General features: G+C 36.2%; 1 protein-coding gene across 16 annotated transcripts in view; it reads left to right on the forward strand.

Annotated features, from left to right (window-relative positions):
- Positions 1 to 20,493, forward strand: part of NRCAM (neuronal cell adhesion molecule) — a 1,614,235-nt gene extending 1,593,742 nt beyond the window's left edge. For 10 of the 16 annotated variants that reach the window (XM_044087425.1, XM_044087435.1, XM_044087431.1 and 7 more), the window contains 2 exons: positions 16,864 to 16,875; positions 17,502 to 20,493. In XM_044087425.1, the coding sequence (XP_043943360.1) occupies positions 16,864 to 16,875; positions 17,502 to 17,739 (250 nt within the window). In that variant the 3' untranslated portion in view covers positions 17,740 to 20,493. The remainder of the gene's footprint in view (positions 1 to 16,863; positions 16,876 to 17,501) is intronic. The other 6 variants (XM_044087429.1, XM_044087436.1, XM_044087440.1 and 3 more) reach the window with 1 other exon arrangement.
- Positions 20,494 to 20,862: the final 369 nt, after the last annotated feature.

The raw sequence follows: 20,862 nt of genomic DNA on the forward strand, positions 1-20,862 counted from the left end.
TGCAAGAAGTGATGCTGCGAGGCCTTATTTTTCAGCAGGAATATGATGTGCCTTCAGGAAACCTGAACACAAGGGAACCAAGGTGCTGCTTACTTGTACCAATGATATAGGCAAGATTTGTAACATAATTAAGAACTGGCCAGTTCTTTTGACAGATGATAGCATTAGAAATGTTGCTGAGGATATACCAAGCTTTAGTTTTAGAAATTGTCCTTCCTTGAAAAGACAACTTTGTTATAATTTAAGAACTTCTAGTTATAAGAAGCCTTTAGTAACTGAAAGTTTGGGTACATATATTTGCAGATTGTGTAAAGCTTGAAAATATAGCTCCAGTAAACGATCTTGTACACAACCAGTGACAGGTCAGAATTTTGTTGTAAGTTTTATTCTGATTGCACTTCCAAAGATCTAGTTTATTTAGCTGTTTGTAATGACTACATAAGTTTTTATGTTAGTAAAACCAATTGCCCCTTCATGGAATGTATTTTGGAACACCTTATAGATATTAAGTGTAAGAATTTGAATAATGCTTTGGCTAAACATGTAGATTTCTATCCTACACATAGTTTTTCTTTTTTGGTTTTACAATTACTTGTTGGCAATTTGAGAGGGGGTGATTTGTTTAATAAAGTGGAAGAAGCAGAAATGAATTGAATTATTAGGTTACAAGCCCACAGAGCTCCAGGTTTGAACAGTAATATACCTTTAAGATCTGCACTTAAGGTGCATACATTAACTCATGGATTTAATTGTTTTTACTATTTATATAGAATACAGACTATGGTTTGCTTTAGTTGTCTGATGAAGTCCATTTTTGCATGAAAGCACTTGCCATTTTTTCTTTATTAATAAATAGTTTTATTTTATTGGCTGTGGTTGGCTGGCTACTTCTATTTTATCTCTAGTTTACTAGCCCCCCTAGTCTTCCTCACTTATTTAGAGATGTGGCCAGCATAGAGCTTAACAACATCCTAGGGGACTGGCCAATTACTATAGGGGGGGGGGTTATGACCTACCAATTCTCCACTTCCTCCCTTGCATTGGTTGACCTCATCCAAGGGCTGCTCCCATCATTGGACCACACCTCCTCTTAAGGTGCATCATTAGGCAATGCCCTCTCTTCTGAGATGGGAGTGGCCATCCGTCCCTGCCAGTCCCTAAGATGCCTGAGCTAATAATCAAACCCAGGTCACCTGAGGTGTAACTAGGGCATTATTCCTCTATACCACAGTACTGGATCCTCTATACTGATAAATCTTGGGTATTCAATGCACTTTATTTGTGTTATAATGCTAAATATTAATGCACTGTGGTCTGAGATTCATAAAGGTTTTATCACTTATAAGTCAAAATTTATTTTAGGCACATTTGTTAAAACTAGGTCTAACTTTTTTTTTCAGTCGTGTGTGTGTGTGTGTGTGTGTGTGTGTGTGTGTGTGTGCTAACTGTTTGGCACAAGCCTCTTACATCAATTATGTCCATTAATTGTAATTCATATTGTGATGTATCTGATAAATAAAATACCCAATAACATTAAGTTCACGATAATAATTTGCGTTGTGACAAAAATTCAGTATGCTGTTCAGAATTTTTTTCAGCCTCCAATAAAAACTGTAACATTAAGAGTTTTAAATCTAAGCATGTTTCAACTTCCAACACAATTGTTTCTCGGGTAATAAGTCTGGTGTTTAACCTTATTTTCAATGTGTTATACTATTCCTAGAAGAGTCTTCAGTATGTATATGTGCATGTGTGCAGTATGGGTGTTCAAGAGTTTGAGTCCCAAGGACATGAGACTCACTGTTTCAATGCAAATAACTCAATCATCTTGTAGCTCGGGTAGGCTGTCGTTCACACTCAAACTTGAATATGAGTTTGGTCAAGTAGCTAAGAGAAGGGAGCAGTACTCATGTACAAACTAGAATATGAGTTCAGACAAGCAAATATGGGGATAAAGAAGGATGGGGGTTTTAGGATTAAGCAGTGGTAGAGGGTTTTTAGGACTCTGGAGCAGGATGGAGATTTGGGTTAGGGAGTGGAAAGGGAGTTTTAAGGTTAGAAAGGGTGGTTGGAATTTTATGTTCAGGGAGAAGTAGGGGTGTTTGAGTTAGAGAGTAATCAGGGAATTATGATTAAATGACTCTGAACAATAATACTTCAGGGGTAACACAACATTAGAGAAGATTCTATAATTATATACAATATTTTCCCAATAAGTCATTATACACCATTATCTTAGCCAATTGCTCTAATGTGCTGAGTGTGTAAAACAATAGTAAGTTAGTCATGGTGAAAGTCTTATTTCAGTCACCACTACCCTGACCTTTTTCTAATAACAGGTGTTGTAGCATCTGCTCTGTATCTTTCCCATACAGTTAAAAGAAACATTTTTCAAGTTGTTCTGGAATGAATTGCAACACAATGATATTTTATCCCAAAGACATGCTGAGGGTGGATGGGACACTCTAAATTGACGCTAGGCATGAGTGCGCGCACGTGTGTGTGTGTGTGTGTGTGTGTGTGTGTGTGTGTGTGTGTGTGTGTGTGTGTGTGTGTGTGTGTGTGTGCCTTTTATGGAAGGTTGGGTGCTGTGCTGGCAACTCAACACCGTGAAACTCTACTGCCAATCATGAGTGGACAGGTGATCCTCTGTGGCGACCCCTAACCGGGAAAAGCCGAAAGAAGAAGATATTTTATATGTGTACATACTCATGTTTTTAAACAGTTCATGAATTTTACTTGGCTTTAAGCCACGCAGACATGACAAGCTAACTCTTTCTTTACCCACTGTAGTGAGACATTTCTGTAATTGTATTAACACTGAGTCACCAGATCAACCAGGGGGTTACCACTGTTCACTTCTAATTTTCCTGAACTAAATTTTTAATGCATTCATTAGTTATTTCTTCTTTCATGTTTGCTCACAAACATGATACCTTCTTCATTTATTTCTGTAATAAGTGTTTGTCAAGCAACTGTTCTGGTTTCACTGTATTGCACTCTAGATCCCCCTTTTATATATTTGTGTGTGTGTGTGTGTGTGTGTGTGTGTGCAGGTGTGTGTCTGTGTGTGCATGCGCATGCATGTGTGGCAGCGTGTGTGTGTGTGTGTGTGTGAGTGTGTGTGTGTGTGTGTGTGTGTGTGTAGGGATGGCTGTACATGATGAAGCTGCCACAGCTAACTACTGCAAAAGTGCTGATCTGCACGTTGTGTTAGTTAATTGCACTTCATAAACATGCAAATGAACTGATAATTACGTCATTTCCTCATTCTGGCTAACAGGTCTATGAATCACAAACTTCCACACTGTTTTAACAGGCCCATTTTACCTCAGCTATTAACATGACATGGTAGGGCTTTCTTGAATATTCAGGACTGTGCTTCAGATAAAGAGATATGGAGAGCACGCTACTGCAAACCAACAGCACTGTCATATTCTTCCCAGAAAGGCATTTCGGAGTCTGCAGGCTGTACAATAGTGATTGCTTTCTGACCTAGCAGTGTCATCTTGTGTCCTTTATCTGGCACAGGGGTGATAGCAGTGTCATCTCATGTCCTTTATCTGGCACAGTGATGATAGCAGTGTCATCTAGTGTCCTTTATCTGGCACAGGGGTGATAGGAGTGTCATCTCGTGTCCTTTATCTGGCACATTGGTGATAGCAGTGTCATCTCATGTCCTTTATCTGGCACATTGATGATAGCAGTGTCATCTCGTGTCCTTTATCTGGCACAGTGGTGATAGCAGTGTCATCTCTTGTCCTTTATCTGCCACAGGGGTGATAGCAGTGTCATCTCATGTCCTTTATCTGGCACAGGGGTGATAGCAGTGTCATCTCATGTCCTTTATCTGGCACAGGGGTGATTGTCATCTCGTGTCATTTATCTGGCACAGTGGTGATAGCAGTGCCATCTCGTGTCCTTTATCTGGCACAGGGGTGATAGCAGTGTCATCTTATGTCCTTTATCTGGCACAGTGGTGATAGCAGTGTCATCTCATGTCCTTTATCTGGCACAGGGGTGATAGCAGTGTCATCTTGTGTCCTTTATCTGGCACAGTGGTGATAGCAGTGTCATCTCATGTCCTTTATCTGGCACAGGGGTGATAGCAGTGTCATCTTGTGTCCTTTATCTGGCACATTGATGATAGCAGTGTCATCTTATGTCCTTTATTTGGCACAGTGGTGATAGCAGTGTCATCTCGTGTCCTTTATCTGGCATAGGGGTGATAGCAGTGTCATCTTGTGTCCTTTATCTGGCACAGGGGTGATAGCAGTGTCATCTTGTGTCCTTTATGTGGCACAGGGGTGATAGCAGTGTCATCTCGTGTCCTTTATCTGGCACATTGGTGATAGCAGTGTCATCTCGTGTCCTTTATGTGGCACAGGGGTGATAGCAGTGTCATCTCATGTCCTTTATCTGGCACAGGGGTGATAGCAGTGTCATCTTGTGTCCTTTATCTGGCACAGGGGTGATAGCAGTGTCATCTTGTGTCCTTTATCTGGCACAGGGGTGATAGCAGTGTCATCTTGTGTCCTTTATCTGGCACATTGGTGATAGCAGTGTCATCTCGTGTCCTTTATCTGGCACAGTGGTGATAGCAGTGTCATCTTGTGTCCTTTATCTGGCACATTGGTGATAGCAGTGTCATCTTGTGTCCTTTATCTGGCACAGGGGTGATAGCAGTGTCATCTTGTGTCCTTTATCTGGCACATTGGTGATAGCAGTGTCATCTCGTGTCCTTTATGTGGCACAGGGGTGATAGCAGTGTCATCTCATGTCCTTTATCTGGCACAGGGGTGATAGCAGTGTCATCTTGTGTCCTTTATCTGGCACAGGGGTGATAGCAGTGTCATCTCGTGTCCTTTATCTGGCACATTGATGATAGCAGTGTCATCTTATGTCCTTTATTTGGCACAGTGGTGATAGCAGTGTCATCTTATGTCCTTTATTTGGCACAGTGGTGATAGCAGTGTCATCTCCTGTCCTTTATCTGGCACAGTGGTGATAGCAGTGTCATCTCCTGTCCTTTATCTGGCACAGGGGTGCTACCTTTTCACTCTCCTTTCCCTTTTTATGTTACACATTCAAGGTCTACATTAGATAAACTGCAATTATCCAAAGGTCTTAAGGAATGTTTAACATAATTGTTCCTTCTTTTACTAGTGTTCCTGTATGTATCAGACAGAATCTATCAGTTACTGTTTGTCTTTTTATGTTTTCTTTTTTATTCTACTAGGCATATTGGTGTATTTTTTATTTTAGTCTTTGTTTCCCCTCTATTCTAATACCTCAGATGGGTTTGGCATAGAAGTTATATACAGAGTTTGATCTTGACATCAGGTTATTGATTTGGCTTAAATAGCCCTTCAGAGCAGTGAGCTTGGTAGTCACCTGTGATGTTTCATTAATTACACAAGCATTCAGCCTGCCAATCAGCAGACTAGCAACACTCTACTAAGCACTTCCCTCATTATGGAATCCAGCTCCATGGCATTGTTTGCAGTCCCCACAGTATTTTTTGACTTATTTTACTATTGTTTTCAAATCTGAAACAGATGGAGAAGAGCACTTTGACCTGCTTCTCCTTACTCAGCCTTCCAGTATGCACTGCAGACAGTCATCAAATTCAGTCTGATTAGGTTGTAAAGTAGTAGCCGTATTTACTATAACTGAGCAAGAATCTGTTTTCAGCAGGTTATCTAACACACATTTATTGAAGTCTTCCTATAAGATACTGTAAGTACATGCTTATTCTATGCACTGTTTAATAATTAATCTAATCAGGTCACTTTATTTAATTATTTACAGCAGATTTATGACATTTTATACATACAGAATGATGCCAGTGCTTGCTTGTACTTTAACTATCGCTAAACTCATTGTTGGCATCAGCACCCCCCTTTCCTCATTTTTACATGAGGTCTGAGGTGTCACATCAGTGCTAATCAATGTGACAAAATTACCTTGAGCCAATGTTTATACCTAGCCCTGTAGCAATGTGGAATTAATTACTTGGCATATCTAATGCCCTTAGCTCTAACATCTTATTTATATGTGCTCACCTAGCTCTTCATGCAACCTTAAACTGTGGGGTGATTTCAGAGCAATATCAGTTTTAATTCATGTTATTGCAGGCTGACATTGTAATTGTAATAGGTAATGACCTTAAAGACTGATAGATTCCATTCCTGGCCCACCAACAACCAAAATATATGCAGCTTAAAAGTCTGTATGTTGCTACATGCACTATTCCAACTAATATAAATATAACTTTCAGTAAGATTAAACCATTCTTATTAATCATCACTGACAGGCTGCTACGCACTGTAGTCACAGGTATTACACTAAGATGCTCTAACACTTGTCTTGAATCTTCTTCACATTTGGACTCCATGACTACTGACAAGAGAGGTGCCTTTTAAAGCTTCAAAAAGACTCAATCAAGCCACAGTCACTGATGATGCTATGGGCATTTAGCAAGTTCACGAAAACAAGTTAAAAACTAAAACCAAATCACAGCTGGTCTATCTCAAGGAGCAAGCCAGTAGCACTCCTGTGTGGGGGTCCAACAGCTGCAACTCCCTCACAATGTTTGCTACAACTCAAAAAAAAAAAAATAAATAAAACTAAATAAATAAACAGTCTCCTAAAGATTCAGAAAGAAGTAGTGAAGTCAGAGCCACTGATGATAGTATGGGCATTAACTGAATCCAAAAAAAAAAAACAAATTATAAAAAAAATTAATAGATAAATAAAACACAGCTGGTCTCCCGCAAGCAGCAGGTCAATTTTACTGTAATTGAGGGGGTCAAGCAGCTGTGCCTCTTCAGAGATCTGGTGGCTTTTTGGAAAAGCAGTGCCTTTTAATGTTTCAGAAGAATTCAGACAAAGCTTGCAAAATGGTTCTTTTACTGGTACAATTATTGCTGAGTAAAGCAAACAGTTCTACCCAAAGATTTACTGTTACTGGAATTCATTCACTCAGGCCTGTTGTTTGTGTGTGTGTGTGTGTGTGTGTGTTTTTTTTCCAAGTCATGGGAAAGAAGGCTTAGCTAAGGCCTGCAACCATGATCTGAATTACAGAGCCTCTTGGTAGAAGAACTGTATAGGACTGAGGTTGTATATTATTTGATCTAAAGCTTATTTGATATATTAAAAAAAAACAGTGGTTTGTTTCACTGAAAACTGAACTGGTCTGAATCACAAAATAGTGAAACTAATTTCAATGAAAATATCACAAGCACTAAATATATCCTGAAGTAAGCCGCGGTGGTACAGCGGTAGCGTTGTTGCCACACAGAAGAGGTTCTCCTGTTCGATTCTCGGCAGGAGTGCCTTCTGTGTGTAGTCTGCATGTCCTCCCCATGGACAAGTGGCCTCCAAAAGACATGCGTGAATGGGCGTGCCTTCACTGAAGGTTGGGCATCGGGCTGGTAACTCAGCACCATAAAAATCTACTGCCAATCATTAGCAGACTGGAGTTCCGCTATGGCGACCCCTAACCGGGAAAAGCCGAAAAGACAAACAACAACTAAATATATCTTGAAAAGCCTTTTTCTCACAGCTGGTAAGCCCCCTTTCCTGGCATGTTTGAGGCTTTGCCCTGCACACCACATGTACTTAAAGACTCACAGACACTAAGAAAAGGGAATAGTTCTCTCAAACTTAATCACTGCTGGTGCACATATACAAACTTTGGAGGTATATCTCTGCAGTGAGCATTAACAAAAAACTAATAATGATTAAAACTAATTTATATTAAATTCCTATCCTACAAAAGCAAGACAAAATAATGTTTAACAAGCTAATAGAGTTTTAAGATCAAATGGTATTCAGTCATTTGTGGTTTAGATCAAATAAGTTTGAGAGCAAATGAACCAGTTTTATTGTTTAGAGCAAGTGAAATTTTGATCAAGTAAACCATAACCATAACAGTTTTTCTCTCCATGTATATATACATATATATATATATATATATATATATATATATATATATATATATATATATATATATACACACATATGGATCTCTATCAGATGATAGAGACTTCATTTGACTGAAACCCATTTGATTGAGACCATAAGACTGAAATTTTAAAATATTGAAAAATCACTTGAAAGAAACCCATAATACTGAAATCTTACAATGCTAAATTTCAACATACTGAATTGTAAAGTGAATGATATGAAACCAGAATAGGTACGGGGGGCTACACCCTCCCCCCACACCCCTCCCCAACTATATATATACTAACTCCAGGATCGCACTACAGTGGGGAAAGGGCTTTTCCCACTGTAGTCCAATCCTGGAGTTAGTGTATATAGTGGGAAAAGCCCTTTCCCCACTGTAGTACTATCCCGAAGTTAGTATATATAGTGGGGAAAGGGCTTTTCCCCATTGTAATGTGATCCTGGATTTAGTATATATAGTCAGGTGGGTGGGGGGCACCACATTGTAAGATTTCAGTATTATGGGTTTCAGTCAAGTCATTTTTCAGTATTTTGAAATTTCACTCTAATGGTCTCAATCAAATGGGATTCGGTCAAATGAAGTTTCTATCACCTGATAGGGATCCATATATATATATATATATATATATATTAGATATAGATATATATAGATATAAATAGATATATAGATATATGTAACTAACTATGTCAAATGATCAAGTTTTCAGAAACTTGAAATTCATGCAGATGAGACCATATGGTAGAGTTTCCAAAAACACTAATATAAAAAAAAAATCTACTTTATTTTACACTCATGTAGGGGGGTAAGCCTCCCACACGCCTGGAAATTATATATGCCAACTCTGGGACTGCACTACAGTGAAAAAAGGGTAAATTTCCTGATCCTCACTGTGCCGCAATCTCCAGTCAAAAGTTTTGAGTTTTCAAAAACTTGATCATATGGTCTCGACCATATGAATTTCAAGTTTGTGAAAAGTTGATCGACTGATAGGGATCCATATATTTATATATAGATGCCACACAGCGAAACTATCATTTTATCTAATCACAAGTGGTTGAAAAATGTCATCTAATCACATTTGATCCAATGATATTCTTCAACAAATTTTAGGAGTTATAGCTCTTATGGTAAGGAAATTTATAATTTTTGATGGCTGGTATGAGTTTTCTTAAAGATTTATAATTAACATTGCAGTTTGTTTTATCACACTGTGTTTGTGCGAGTCAGAGAAAATCCCGTGTTTTCCCCTTTCTTCCACTGTATTGGGACTACAGAGTTGTTTTATATATATATATATATATATATATATATATATATATATATATATATATATATATATATATATATATATATATATATATATATATATATATATATAGATATAGATATATATATATAGATATAGATATATAAGTTGAGAGTGTCAGGGGGTGGAGATTACCCCTTCTTAAAAATGTATTTTTTTTTTTGAGTTATGCTGGATTACATGAAGTGAATTAAGACCAGTTATGTTTGATCAGTTGTGTTTAGGTATTCAGTCTTTTAGATGAAATATCATACACCCATATATATGTATCCATGGGTATAGTTAAAGGTAAGCCAAACACAAATGAAAACCAACCTTCACACAAAGTAACACAGGCTGAAATCCACTGATCCAAGCACGAGATTTTATTTAAAACATGAAACGAAGTAAGCGTTTTCGTCTGGTATATATAACCAGGCTTCTTCAGACAACTAAAAACTGCATGCAAAGCAATTTATACACATCAGAGTCACAATTGGTCACACTCCACTTACACTTAATGAGCTCAAAGAAAGGAAAAACTTTTTGTGCAACCAAAATGCATGATGCAGCTGAAAAAGCATCTCATATAAATCACTTTGTAGAATAAAAGAATATATATATATAAAAAAAAAAAAATATATATATATATATATATATATATATATATATATATATATATATATATATATATATGTTTATCATACAATAAATAGCCTAAACCTGCATGGTATGAAACATTATTTAAAAATGCATACATATATAAATGATTATACTAGCATTATTCTGCAAAAAAATATTAAAACATATAGTTCTAAAAAGACAGTTTACCTAGTCTATATCACATTAAAGTCAAGGACACCCTCACTAACTAGAACTGGAAAAATTTCCTGTCAAATACTTTATATTTTAACTTGCTTGATATGGAAACTGTGTCATTTAAACCTGGGGGGGGGGTATGCATGAAGGAAACCTGCCACCACATTTCTTTCTCTTGAAGGAATATCTTCCATGTGTCCCCCCCCATCCCCACATTTCACTTGTTGTAATATTACAAATCTGAATGTATGAGCAGGGAAAAGTTTTATGTGCCTGTATAGTGCACCATTCTCATTGTGTTGCCTCATTTTATATCTATGCTCGTATATCCTTTGAGACAATTTGCGTTGAGTTTTGCCTATATAAAAGGCTGAGCACTTGGCACACATAGCGGCATACACAACTTCTTAAGTACAACAACTATATTTACTTTTAATCTTAATCCTTTTATCACATATAGTAATACTAGTAGATGGCAGAATAAAATTACACTGGTGGCACATACCACATGGGTACATCTTTCCTTCTGTTCCCCCACCTGTAGTTTGTTCCAGGAGGCCTTTGATATTCCTGCCCTTTCTAAAAATAAAGTTGGGTTTCCTACCACAAATCCCAGTCAAACTGGGTTCATTCAATAATATAGGCCAGTTCTTATTAAAAATATCCTGTACAATATGACTCTCATTGGAAAAAGTGGATACAAATGGACAGGAAGGGCTACAATTCTGCTGGGTATCAGTTACCTGAGAATTATCCAACTCATTTTCCCCGCCATTCCATTCATAGTTGTCTCCAGATAAGCGAGTACCATCCCCTGAAGTAGGAGGGTTGGGAATATTCTCTGCACACCCCAAAATGGGGGTATAAAACCCACTATGTCGTTTTCTTATAACCTCTTGTTTGATATTATATACAAGATTGTAAGGCTATCCTCTATCTAAAAATATCTGCCCCATAGTGTCACATTCTTGTAAAAAGTCTTCAAACTTAGAAACCATACAGGCTGCTCTTACCAGTTGGCCCTTAACTATACCATGTTTAACGTGCACTGGATGATTGCTGGAATAATGTAGGATACTGTTAGAATAAATTAATTTTTATTCATTTTTATTTATTTTTATTTACATTTGTTGACCGGGAGTGTCCGACTGGACATAGGTCCATTTTCAGCGGAGGCCCGGGGAGAAAAGCTCCACAGTTAAAATAGACAGTAGTTACATTGGATTACATAGTGATTAACAATTTAACATAGCAATTAATTACAAACATATTTACAGATGAAGAACATAGTACATCAGTAGACAACTAGAATCTTTATCTGCGAAGTACATAATAGACATTAACAAATGTTACAATAAGAAGTTCCTGCCGTATAAAAAGTACTAGGCTTATGAGCATCTGAGCTTGCTATAATCAAGGTAGTTAGTGGGGTGGAAAGAAGGGTAGTGGTTGGATGAGGTGGGTGATATTAGAGTGGGAGATGCAAGGGCATAGCCAGCATATTTTTAGGTGCGCTTTTAGTAAAGTTTTGAAGTGGGTGCATGATGGTACGGAGGTAATTGTGGGTGGGAGGGAGTTCCATAATTTGGCTATGGAGCAAGAGAATAGTGCTTCACCAGCAGAGTTATTGGCTTTAGTGATCTGCAAGTGATTTTTGTTGCTGGATCTTAGTGGTCTGGTGGTGTGCTAGGGTTGGAGCAGATTCTGGAGGGATGGGGCATTTAGTGGATGATTTACTAGTTTGTGGGCGAGTGATAGTTGATACCATTGAAGGAGGTGAGGGAGTTCAAGCCAGCCCAGTTCATCAAGTGAGAGACAGTGGTGACTACGGTAGGATGCCCCTGTGGTGAATTTGGCGATTTTGTTGTAGCAGGTCTCTAGCTTGTTTAGATCGCATTACCTTAGGTTGGTATATATTGGAGAGGCATAAAGTAGGGTGGAGATAAGGTGGGAATTTGCTATTGAAATCTTAGCTGCTTTGGTGAGAAGTTGCTTATTTCTGTATAACGCTCCTAGTTTTTTGTGGACTTTTTTTATGGTCATGGATATGTGAATGTCAAATTTTAGTTTATTGTCTATTTCCACTCAAAGCAATTTGGTGTGTTCAGTTGGGTATATAGTGGTATACAGTGGTGTTGTCTTTTGCTGTGATGTTAAAGTGAGAGTTGTTTTGAGTATGTTTGGTAGGTTGAAAGATGAGTAGTTTAGTTTTGTTTGGGTTGAGTATTAATTGGGCATCGGATAACCAAGTTTCAACAGAAGAAAAGGCTTCCTGTGTGACTTTTTGCAGTTTGGCTAGGGACTTGGCTGAGCAGATGATGGTTGAGTCATCTGCGTATTGTATGAGTGTGCCATGTTTGGTGGCAGAGGCTAGATTATTGGTGAAAACCGAGAAGAGTAGAGGTCCAAGAATGGATCCTTGGGGAACCCCTATGGAGACAGATAGTTGGGGAGATATGTCATTCTGCCATACAACGGATTGTTGGCGGTCAGACAGGTAACTCTGAAACCAGTTGGTGACTGATTGAGAGAAGGATAGGTTATTGAGGACAGAGATGAGTTGTTTGTGTGGGACCATGTCAAATGCTTTAGATAGGTCTAGGAAAGTAGCAGAGGAGAGATAGCCATTGTTTTTATGCTGAAGGATAGTGTTAGTAAAGGAGAGTAAGGCAGTTGTGGTGTTATGGTTTGGTCGGAAACCATGCTGAGTATTGGAAAGAAGGTTGTTAGTAAGGAGGTAGTCTGAGACCTGAGAGTGAATGCATCTCTCTAGTATTTTGGAGAGTGGAGACAGAATTGCTGTGGGGCAGTAATTGGTTAGTTCTGTGGAGGGGCCGCCTTTGTGGAGGGGAATTATATGTGACACTTTCCACAGTGTAGGGATGTAACTTTCTGACAGAGATCAGTTAATCAAGATGGATACTGGGTAGGCCAGAGCATCAGCTGCGATTTGTAGGTATTCACTTGGGAGGTTGTCTGCTGCTAATTTGGTGGGCTTAAGTTTAGTTAAGAGTTTTTTTATGTTGGAGGTAGGTACAGGAGAAAAAGAGAAGGCAGTGGGGAGATTACTAGTTGAAGGTGTGGTTTGGAGGGGAGGGGGGTTTTGTTGTTTGGCTAGTGATAGTATGGTTTGTGTGAAATGTGTGTTGAATGAGGTAGCAATATTTTTGGAGGAGTGAGGGATGTTAGGAGGAGGGATACTGACTTTACCTGGGTGGAGGATGGAGTTTATGGAGGACCAGAATTGTTTGGGGCTGTGTCGGGAGGAGTCAAGGGCAGACTGGTAGTATTGGAATTTGTCCTGTTTTATTAGCTTTTTAACTCTATTGCGTAGTTCTAGGAATTTCTGTCTAGTTGAGGGGGTTTTGGTTTTGCGCCAGTGCTCCCAGGCTTTATCCCTGTTTTTCATTTCTGACTTCATGGTTTTCTGTAGCCATGGGGAAGGTTATGATAAATAAATTACAGGATGGGGGATTAAAGTCTACTATATTTAGAAAAATCACTTATTCTAACAGTATCCTACATTATTCCAGCAATCATCCAATGCACGTTAAATGTGGTATAGTTAAGGGCCAACTAGTAAGAGCAGCTCGTATGGTTTCTAAGTTTGAAGATTTTTTGCAAGAATGTGATACTATGGGGCAGATGTTTTTAGATAGAGGATATCCTTACAGTCTGATCATACATTCGCATTTGTAATATTTCAACAAGTGAAATGTGGGGATGGGGGGGGCATGGAAGATATTCCTTGAAGAGAAAAAAATGTGGTGGCAGGTTTTCCTTCATGCATATTCCCAAAGGTATTTGACAGGTAATTTTTCCAGTTCTAGTTAGTGAGGGTGTCCTTGACTTTAATGTGATACAGACTAGGTCAACTGTCTTTTTAGAACTATATGTTTTAATATTTTTTTGCACAATAATGCTAGCATAATTATTTATATATGTATGCATTTTTAAAATAATGTTTCATAACATGCAGGTTTAGGCTATTTATTGTATGATAAATATATATATATATATAAGTAAGGATATCCTCTATCTAAAGGAAAACAGGAAACGAGGTAAGCGCTTTCGGCTGGTATATATAACCAGGCTTCGTCAGAAACCTAAAAACTGCATGCAAAGCAATTTATACACATCAGAGTCACAATTGGTTACACCCCACTTACACTTAATGAGCTCAAAGAAAGGAAAAACTTTTTGTGCAACCTTTTTTTTTTTTTTTTTTTTGTTATTCAGACTACCCATTAACTTTCCATGTTAACTGATTTCATTTTAGTAAACATAATATTTGAATTGCTGAAATTCCTTGTTTTTGGAGCTTTTCTCCCCGGGCCTCCACTGAAAATGGGCTACCAATGCCCAGTGGACTCCCTGGTAATCAAACTGAAATAAATAAATATATATATATATATATATATATATATATATATATATATATATATATATATATTTTTTTTTTTTTTTATATATTCTTTTATTCTACAAAGTGATTTATATGAGATGCTTTTTCAGCTGCATCATGCATTTTGGTTGCACAAAAAGTTTTTCCTTTCTTTGAGCTCATTACGTTTAAGTGGGGTGTGACCAATTGTGACTCTGATGTGTATAAATTGCTTTGCATGCAGTTTTTAGTTGTCTGACGAAGCCTGGTTATATATACCAGCCGAAAGCGCTTACCTCGTTTCCTGTTTTAAATAAAATCTCGTGCTTGGATCAGTGGATTATAGTTACAGGTAGTTAACGCACTGGTGACTGAGTAGCTTTCTGTAGAAAATGTAATGTTGAAGAGTCTTCACTACAATGTATAATAATGAGTAAACAAGCAAAGAGCTTTTCATAGGTTGCTTCCCTTTCCTCCCCTGTGGTTTGACTGTGGAGTTGTTTTTGAGGGTCGTGGCAAAGTCCTACACCTGGAAGTGCAGGGAAGCTTGACCCGTTGCAAAAAATAAAAATGATTTTTGTTTTGTTTTGCTTTGTGATTCACTGTTTTAGGAATTTAATTTTGATTGAGTCAAAAATAAATGATTCTATCAACTGAAGTTAAACTATATAGTTAGTTATCATGCTTGGCAATGTATACTATGTCATTGGGTAGCATATGTGTCAGAACCCTTTGGCATCACATACAGTTGGTTAGTACAATAGCAGTCATCTATAGCAAACTTGGTGCATCCTTTTGGTCAAAGTCAGCTGATTATGCAGTTATTATATATGAGTAAGTTGATACAGTGCCAGCTACCCCTATGAAGGTATATTAGACCTGGATTTCATGTTTTAATGGTAATGATTGGAGAGCAATATGCTTATTTCTTTACTATTAAAAGTCATAAAGCTGTCTAAAGCTCTAGGGAGCCTTTCGCTTGCTGTAGTATTACTGTAGCTGTCTGGCTACTGGTGGTGGAGGATACATACATGCTTGGGATTTTCACATACAGGCATTTGGGGAAATGCACCCATTCTGTTTGTAGGGGACCTGCAAGTTACTGTGAGTATAAGGAGCAGAGTAAATAGTAAACTAGATGAAGATTTATTTGTAATTGTTGACTGATGCATATAGATACTAGTTTTGTTTTGTTTTTTTCATAAGGACATTATCTCCAAGGTTGTATGATAGTGGAGTTGATGTATATCTATATCTCTGTCTATATCTGTATCTACATCTATATCTGCATCTCTGTCTATCTATAAATATAGAGTATATATATATATATATATATATATATATATATATATATATATATATATATATATATATATATATATATATATATATATATATATATATATATATATATATATATATATATATATATATATATATATATATATATATATATATATACACACACACACACACACACACACACACACACACACATATAGATGGGTCTACTTGAGTTTACCAAAATTTCAGTAGACTGACAATCAGAACACTGAGACGAGAAGCACAAAATTTCACATTAGCGAAACTTCACATTCGTAGTTCAGTATTTATTTATGTGCCTATATATATATATATATATATATATATATATATATATATATATATATATGTAAAGTTCAGGGAGTGTGGAGACTTACCCCCTCATGGGATGTGTTGGATGTACTTGTTATAAAGTGTTTGATTTGGTGTCTTATTAACAGTAGTTTTTGAGGTTGTGAAGGCTACATTTATATATATCTATATATTTATATTTATATTTATATCTATCTGTATATATATATATATATATATATATATATATATATATATATATATATATATATATATATATTTTTTTATTTATTTAAGTAGTTTGCACTGGTAAACTAGCTGATGATAAATGTAGCTCATCTAATATGGAATTGTAAAGAAATACTTTACCCCTTTACTCCATAAAGGAAATTTAGTTGTGCAGGCATCAAATATTTACAATGATTTCTTCTGTTAATCCTGCATGCTGAATATGTGCACAGTAGAATCACATCTTATCAGTGATATGTCAAGGAAATAAAACTCTTAAAGGACTCTCTTTTAAAAGCATGGCATAAGGAAACAATAAAGATATGCTAAGAGAGAAGATGAACGTGTAAGGTATAGTTAACAATGGTTCTTGATGTTCTAGAAATGATATAAGTGAAATTAATTACAAAGTCATTTCCTTTATTTTAGGTTTTATTTCAGCAGTTGTATTATTGTATGCTGGGTGTAATAGTTTAAGCATCATTTTGTGGTTTTCTACCTTCTTCATAGATTACTTTTCATTTGTCTCTTCTGCATTCTTTTTAATGGATAATATAGGTCTCTGGAAAGGTAAGATTTAAGGTTACAAGCCTGGCATGCACTAATTATCATTCAAAATTTGAAATACTGCATTGTTTGCATAGCATCTTTTGATTTCATGAACAAAATGATGCACGTCATTTATGACTGACCATTGCATATGCATTGCCAAGGAAAGACAATTGGTTAACTTGTCTAAAAAAATATAACATATACTAACTTTCTGATTTACAGATTGCATCTTTTCATAACCAGTGCATTTTTTCCATTAAAAGGGTCACGTGAAGGTTTTTTTCCATTAAAAGGGTCACTTGAAGGTATTTTTTCCATTAAAAGGGTCACGTGAAGGGATTGCATTAATATGTCTCCTTAACCCTGCACTTGTCAGCTCAATCATCTTAGGAAATAATTTTTGAGCATTACACTTATCCAGTAACTTCATGCATCATATTACCATTACAGCAATCAATGTGATGAAAAATAATACAACACACCTAATCTTCAATGACTTGTCCCAGAGACAAACTTTAATCTGCAGCTTTTTCAAAGTATCTATTTTTTATTGAATATGTAAAACTAATTATTTACAAATGTGTCCATTTTCCTGCTGTGCCTAATTTGCATTTAGTATAACTTTGCAATGTTTTCTTTTCTAGTGACGCTGAGGATCATAAGCCTCTTAAAAAAGGAAGTCGTACCCCATCGGATAGGACGGTAAAGAAAGATGACAGCGATGACAGTTTAGTTGACTATGGAGAAGGAGTGAACGGGCAGTTCAATGAGGATGGCTCATTCATTGGACAATACAGTGGCAAAAAGGAAAAAGAAGTTGTAGAAGGAAACGAGAGCTCTGAAGCCCCTTCTCCTATTAATGCAATGAACTCTTTTGTCTGATGAGAGGATCTTAAGTTTTTTTCATGCAGCTATATGCACCAATGTGTTCACCTATTTGCTATACTTATCTGTAACTTCATGCACAATAATGATATAAAGGAATGTATAACTAAGTGCTTTAGAGTAATTAGAAATACCAAACTTGAAAAGATTTTTTGATGCACACAACTGTTATAAGAGAAATATAAATCTTAAATCAACATTGTTGAGGGACTCACCCATACAGTACATAACATTACATCAGTTAGCTGCTTTACATATAGTGCATGAGAAACGGAAATGTTTGCTACACGTACCACATAAAGACCAGTGTATGCTGTGATATACATGAATTATTTTTTTAATTATACAGTTTTCTGCTGAATTTCCTAGTTATGAGTATTGTTTCTATTGTCTTTTCATTATAAGAGTATTATATGGAACATCAATGTCTTTGTGGACATTGCTGTGTATCTAGTGATTTTATGTAAAGCTACTATTGTATGTCTTTAATGCAAGACAGTTGGAAGTGGTTTGTATATATTGAAAAATAATTTAAGCAAGAAAATCTTGCATTTGTGGATATACACTCTTTGAATCTATTCCTGTTCATGGTTTGATGTTCAATTAGCCTTCTCAGAATTTTATGGCTATGTACTGTATTATAATATTTCTACAATATAAATATGCTGTAGGCATTCAAATAATAAAAACAATGACATAAATGGCACACAATACTCCTATAGTTGTTCAGCACAACAAATAGAATTAGTGGACTGCAGTGCATTCTGGGAATGTTGTGTCATGTTGAAAACATGGGAAAAATATGAGAGTCTTAATAACACAGGGCAAAACTACTCAGTGCCTTTGAATTATCCACATTCCATGATGCACTGTATTGCTTAATCGGCATCACAGTGTAATGACTCATAGCTAGAGGACTTTGGCTAGAGAAAATGATTTTATTTTAATTATGCAGTCTGATGTAAACATCACTGCAGTTCAGAATGAGCTAGAAAGTAATGTTAAAAATCTTAAAGCATGGCATCAAATGTAGCTGTGTAAGCCAGTATAACAGGTAGCTACAGCAATGAAACTGTTAACATACATTTAGAGCACACAAAGCTTGCATGATATTGGCCTTATGCTGTTTAAGCAAATGCTTGAATGATGTGATTCAGATGAGGTATGTTGCACCACATAGCACAATTATTAAAGACATTGGTTGCTTCTTTTCTATAAAACATTATTTAAAAGATGCTATGCTGAAAAGTTATATGAAACAACTAATCCTGCTCTCATCACAGTACCCTTTGTGAGAAACTATGAGAGCAATTTTATGTTTGTCAGAGTCTCATGAGATGTTGTTTCAAATACTATAGTGTTCCTGATGTTTTTTAATTTATTCTTTGTCGGGTCCCATTGATAAAACAGTGATGTAAACTTCAAATTATACAGATTACAAAAGTCCCCAAGATTAAGTCAAAAATAAATCAGGATTCAAGCACCCTACACTGCTATTTGTGGTGGATGAGTATTCTTGTAGCATAAAAGCTCTTGTTATAGGGTTGGAGTGTTTTCCTTGATGATGTATAGCCCTGGGTATAAATAAGTGGTGACCTTGTGATACCCTTCTTTATTATTTTGATATTGCAGTCCCTTGGTATTTGCATCACTGACTTTAAAAATGGAGCCTTTTGTTTTTCATGTGTTTGGCATATTGTGACTACTAGATAATGTTTGTCTGTTCAAATGTCATAACCACTTTAGTGCTTAAAACTCTTTCCATTTGTGAAGATGAACTGTACTGAAAACCAACACACACTAAGTATGTGCACTTATCTGCTTGCTTCTTACATTGAATACATTTGAAAATAATTACTAATATCGAAAATTTTGAAATTTAACAGAATATATAATTGTTATATCAAAAACAACCCACATCTTTTTCTTTTTTAGTTTTCCCAGGTAATATGCAGTGATTCAAATAAACTATAACTGCATATAAAATATTTTTAAAAACAAGTAATTGTTTACTGAGAATGATTTGATGGGTCTTTAGCACTGAAGTGGTTTTTTGGCAATTACCCTGGTGCCATGTAGCAAATACTGTGTTTTATTTGCCAAGAGTTTGAGTTTTCTTAACTTGTATCAAGTTTATGTAAGCATTTATTTGTAGATATTTTGTTTAAATTGTAAATATTCTTTAAACTGTAGACACTATAAGCTTTTTGTATTCATTACTGTAAATCAGATAATATAGTCAATTAAGTGTTAGTATAAGAGAAGCATCTACTGCAGTGTTTACAGTTTGCTATGGGGGTAGTGAAATCTGACAAAGATGTTATATTCTTTATCTACCCAACTAGAAGAATATGCTGGGATATGACACAAAAGTAGAACCTCCCCATTTTACCAGCATTTTTGAAAATTAAACCTATTGGTGCAGGAGATCTGGAAACTGTAGCTATGCTTTTGTTTTCAACATCTTCAGTTTACATGGTAAATTTAAAAATAATTGCCAACAAACATATAGCACAAATATGCTCAGCAAGTGACAGTATGACTCAAGGAAAGCACACATTGACCAGTCATTATCCAAATGTTGTAGAAATTAAAACTATATCAGTAATGTGAAAGAGCAGTATCTTTTGGCCTGTGTGACTGTAGATGCACATTTTATTTTCTGGGCAAGAGAAGGCATACCAGCTCACTTCTCTGTTTCTGCAACAAGGTTTTGTACAAATGTTTAAATAAATGTGGTTTAAAGCTTCAGATTGTAAGTGTTTTAATATAATATATTACAACAATATTCTATTACCTATACTGTGTTTATTTATGTTCATTTGATGTTTACCTTTCTCCAAGGACCTATTTAGGGTAAATGAGTGGCATACAACTACAACTGATGTTTGCTGAAAGAGAAAATGTTTGAAAGAGCTTTGGTTATGTGGGACTGCACCCTCTTACAATATTTTGTATATCTATTGATATTTATATTTCATTGAGAAAAAGAAAATCACAAACAAAAATCACCAAATCATATTTCAAAGCATATTTCATACAGATTAAATATAGTTCTGAACGTTTTTTTGCACACTGAACCCCATACCCCTCTTACTTAATGCTACTAATTACACATTT

The sequence above is a fragment of the Protopterus annectens genome, chromosome 11.part0, assembly GCF_019279795.1.
Source record: "Protopterus annectens isolate FY-2018-M chromosome 11.part0, PAN1.0, whole genome shotgun sequence".
In the NCBI taxonomy this organism is placed as follows: Eukaryota; Metazoa; Chordata; order Ceratodontiformes; family Protopteridae; genus Protopterus; species Protopterus annectens.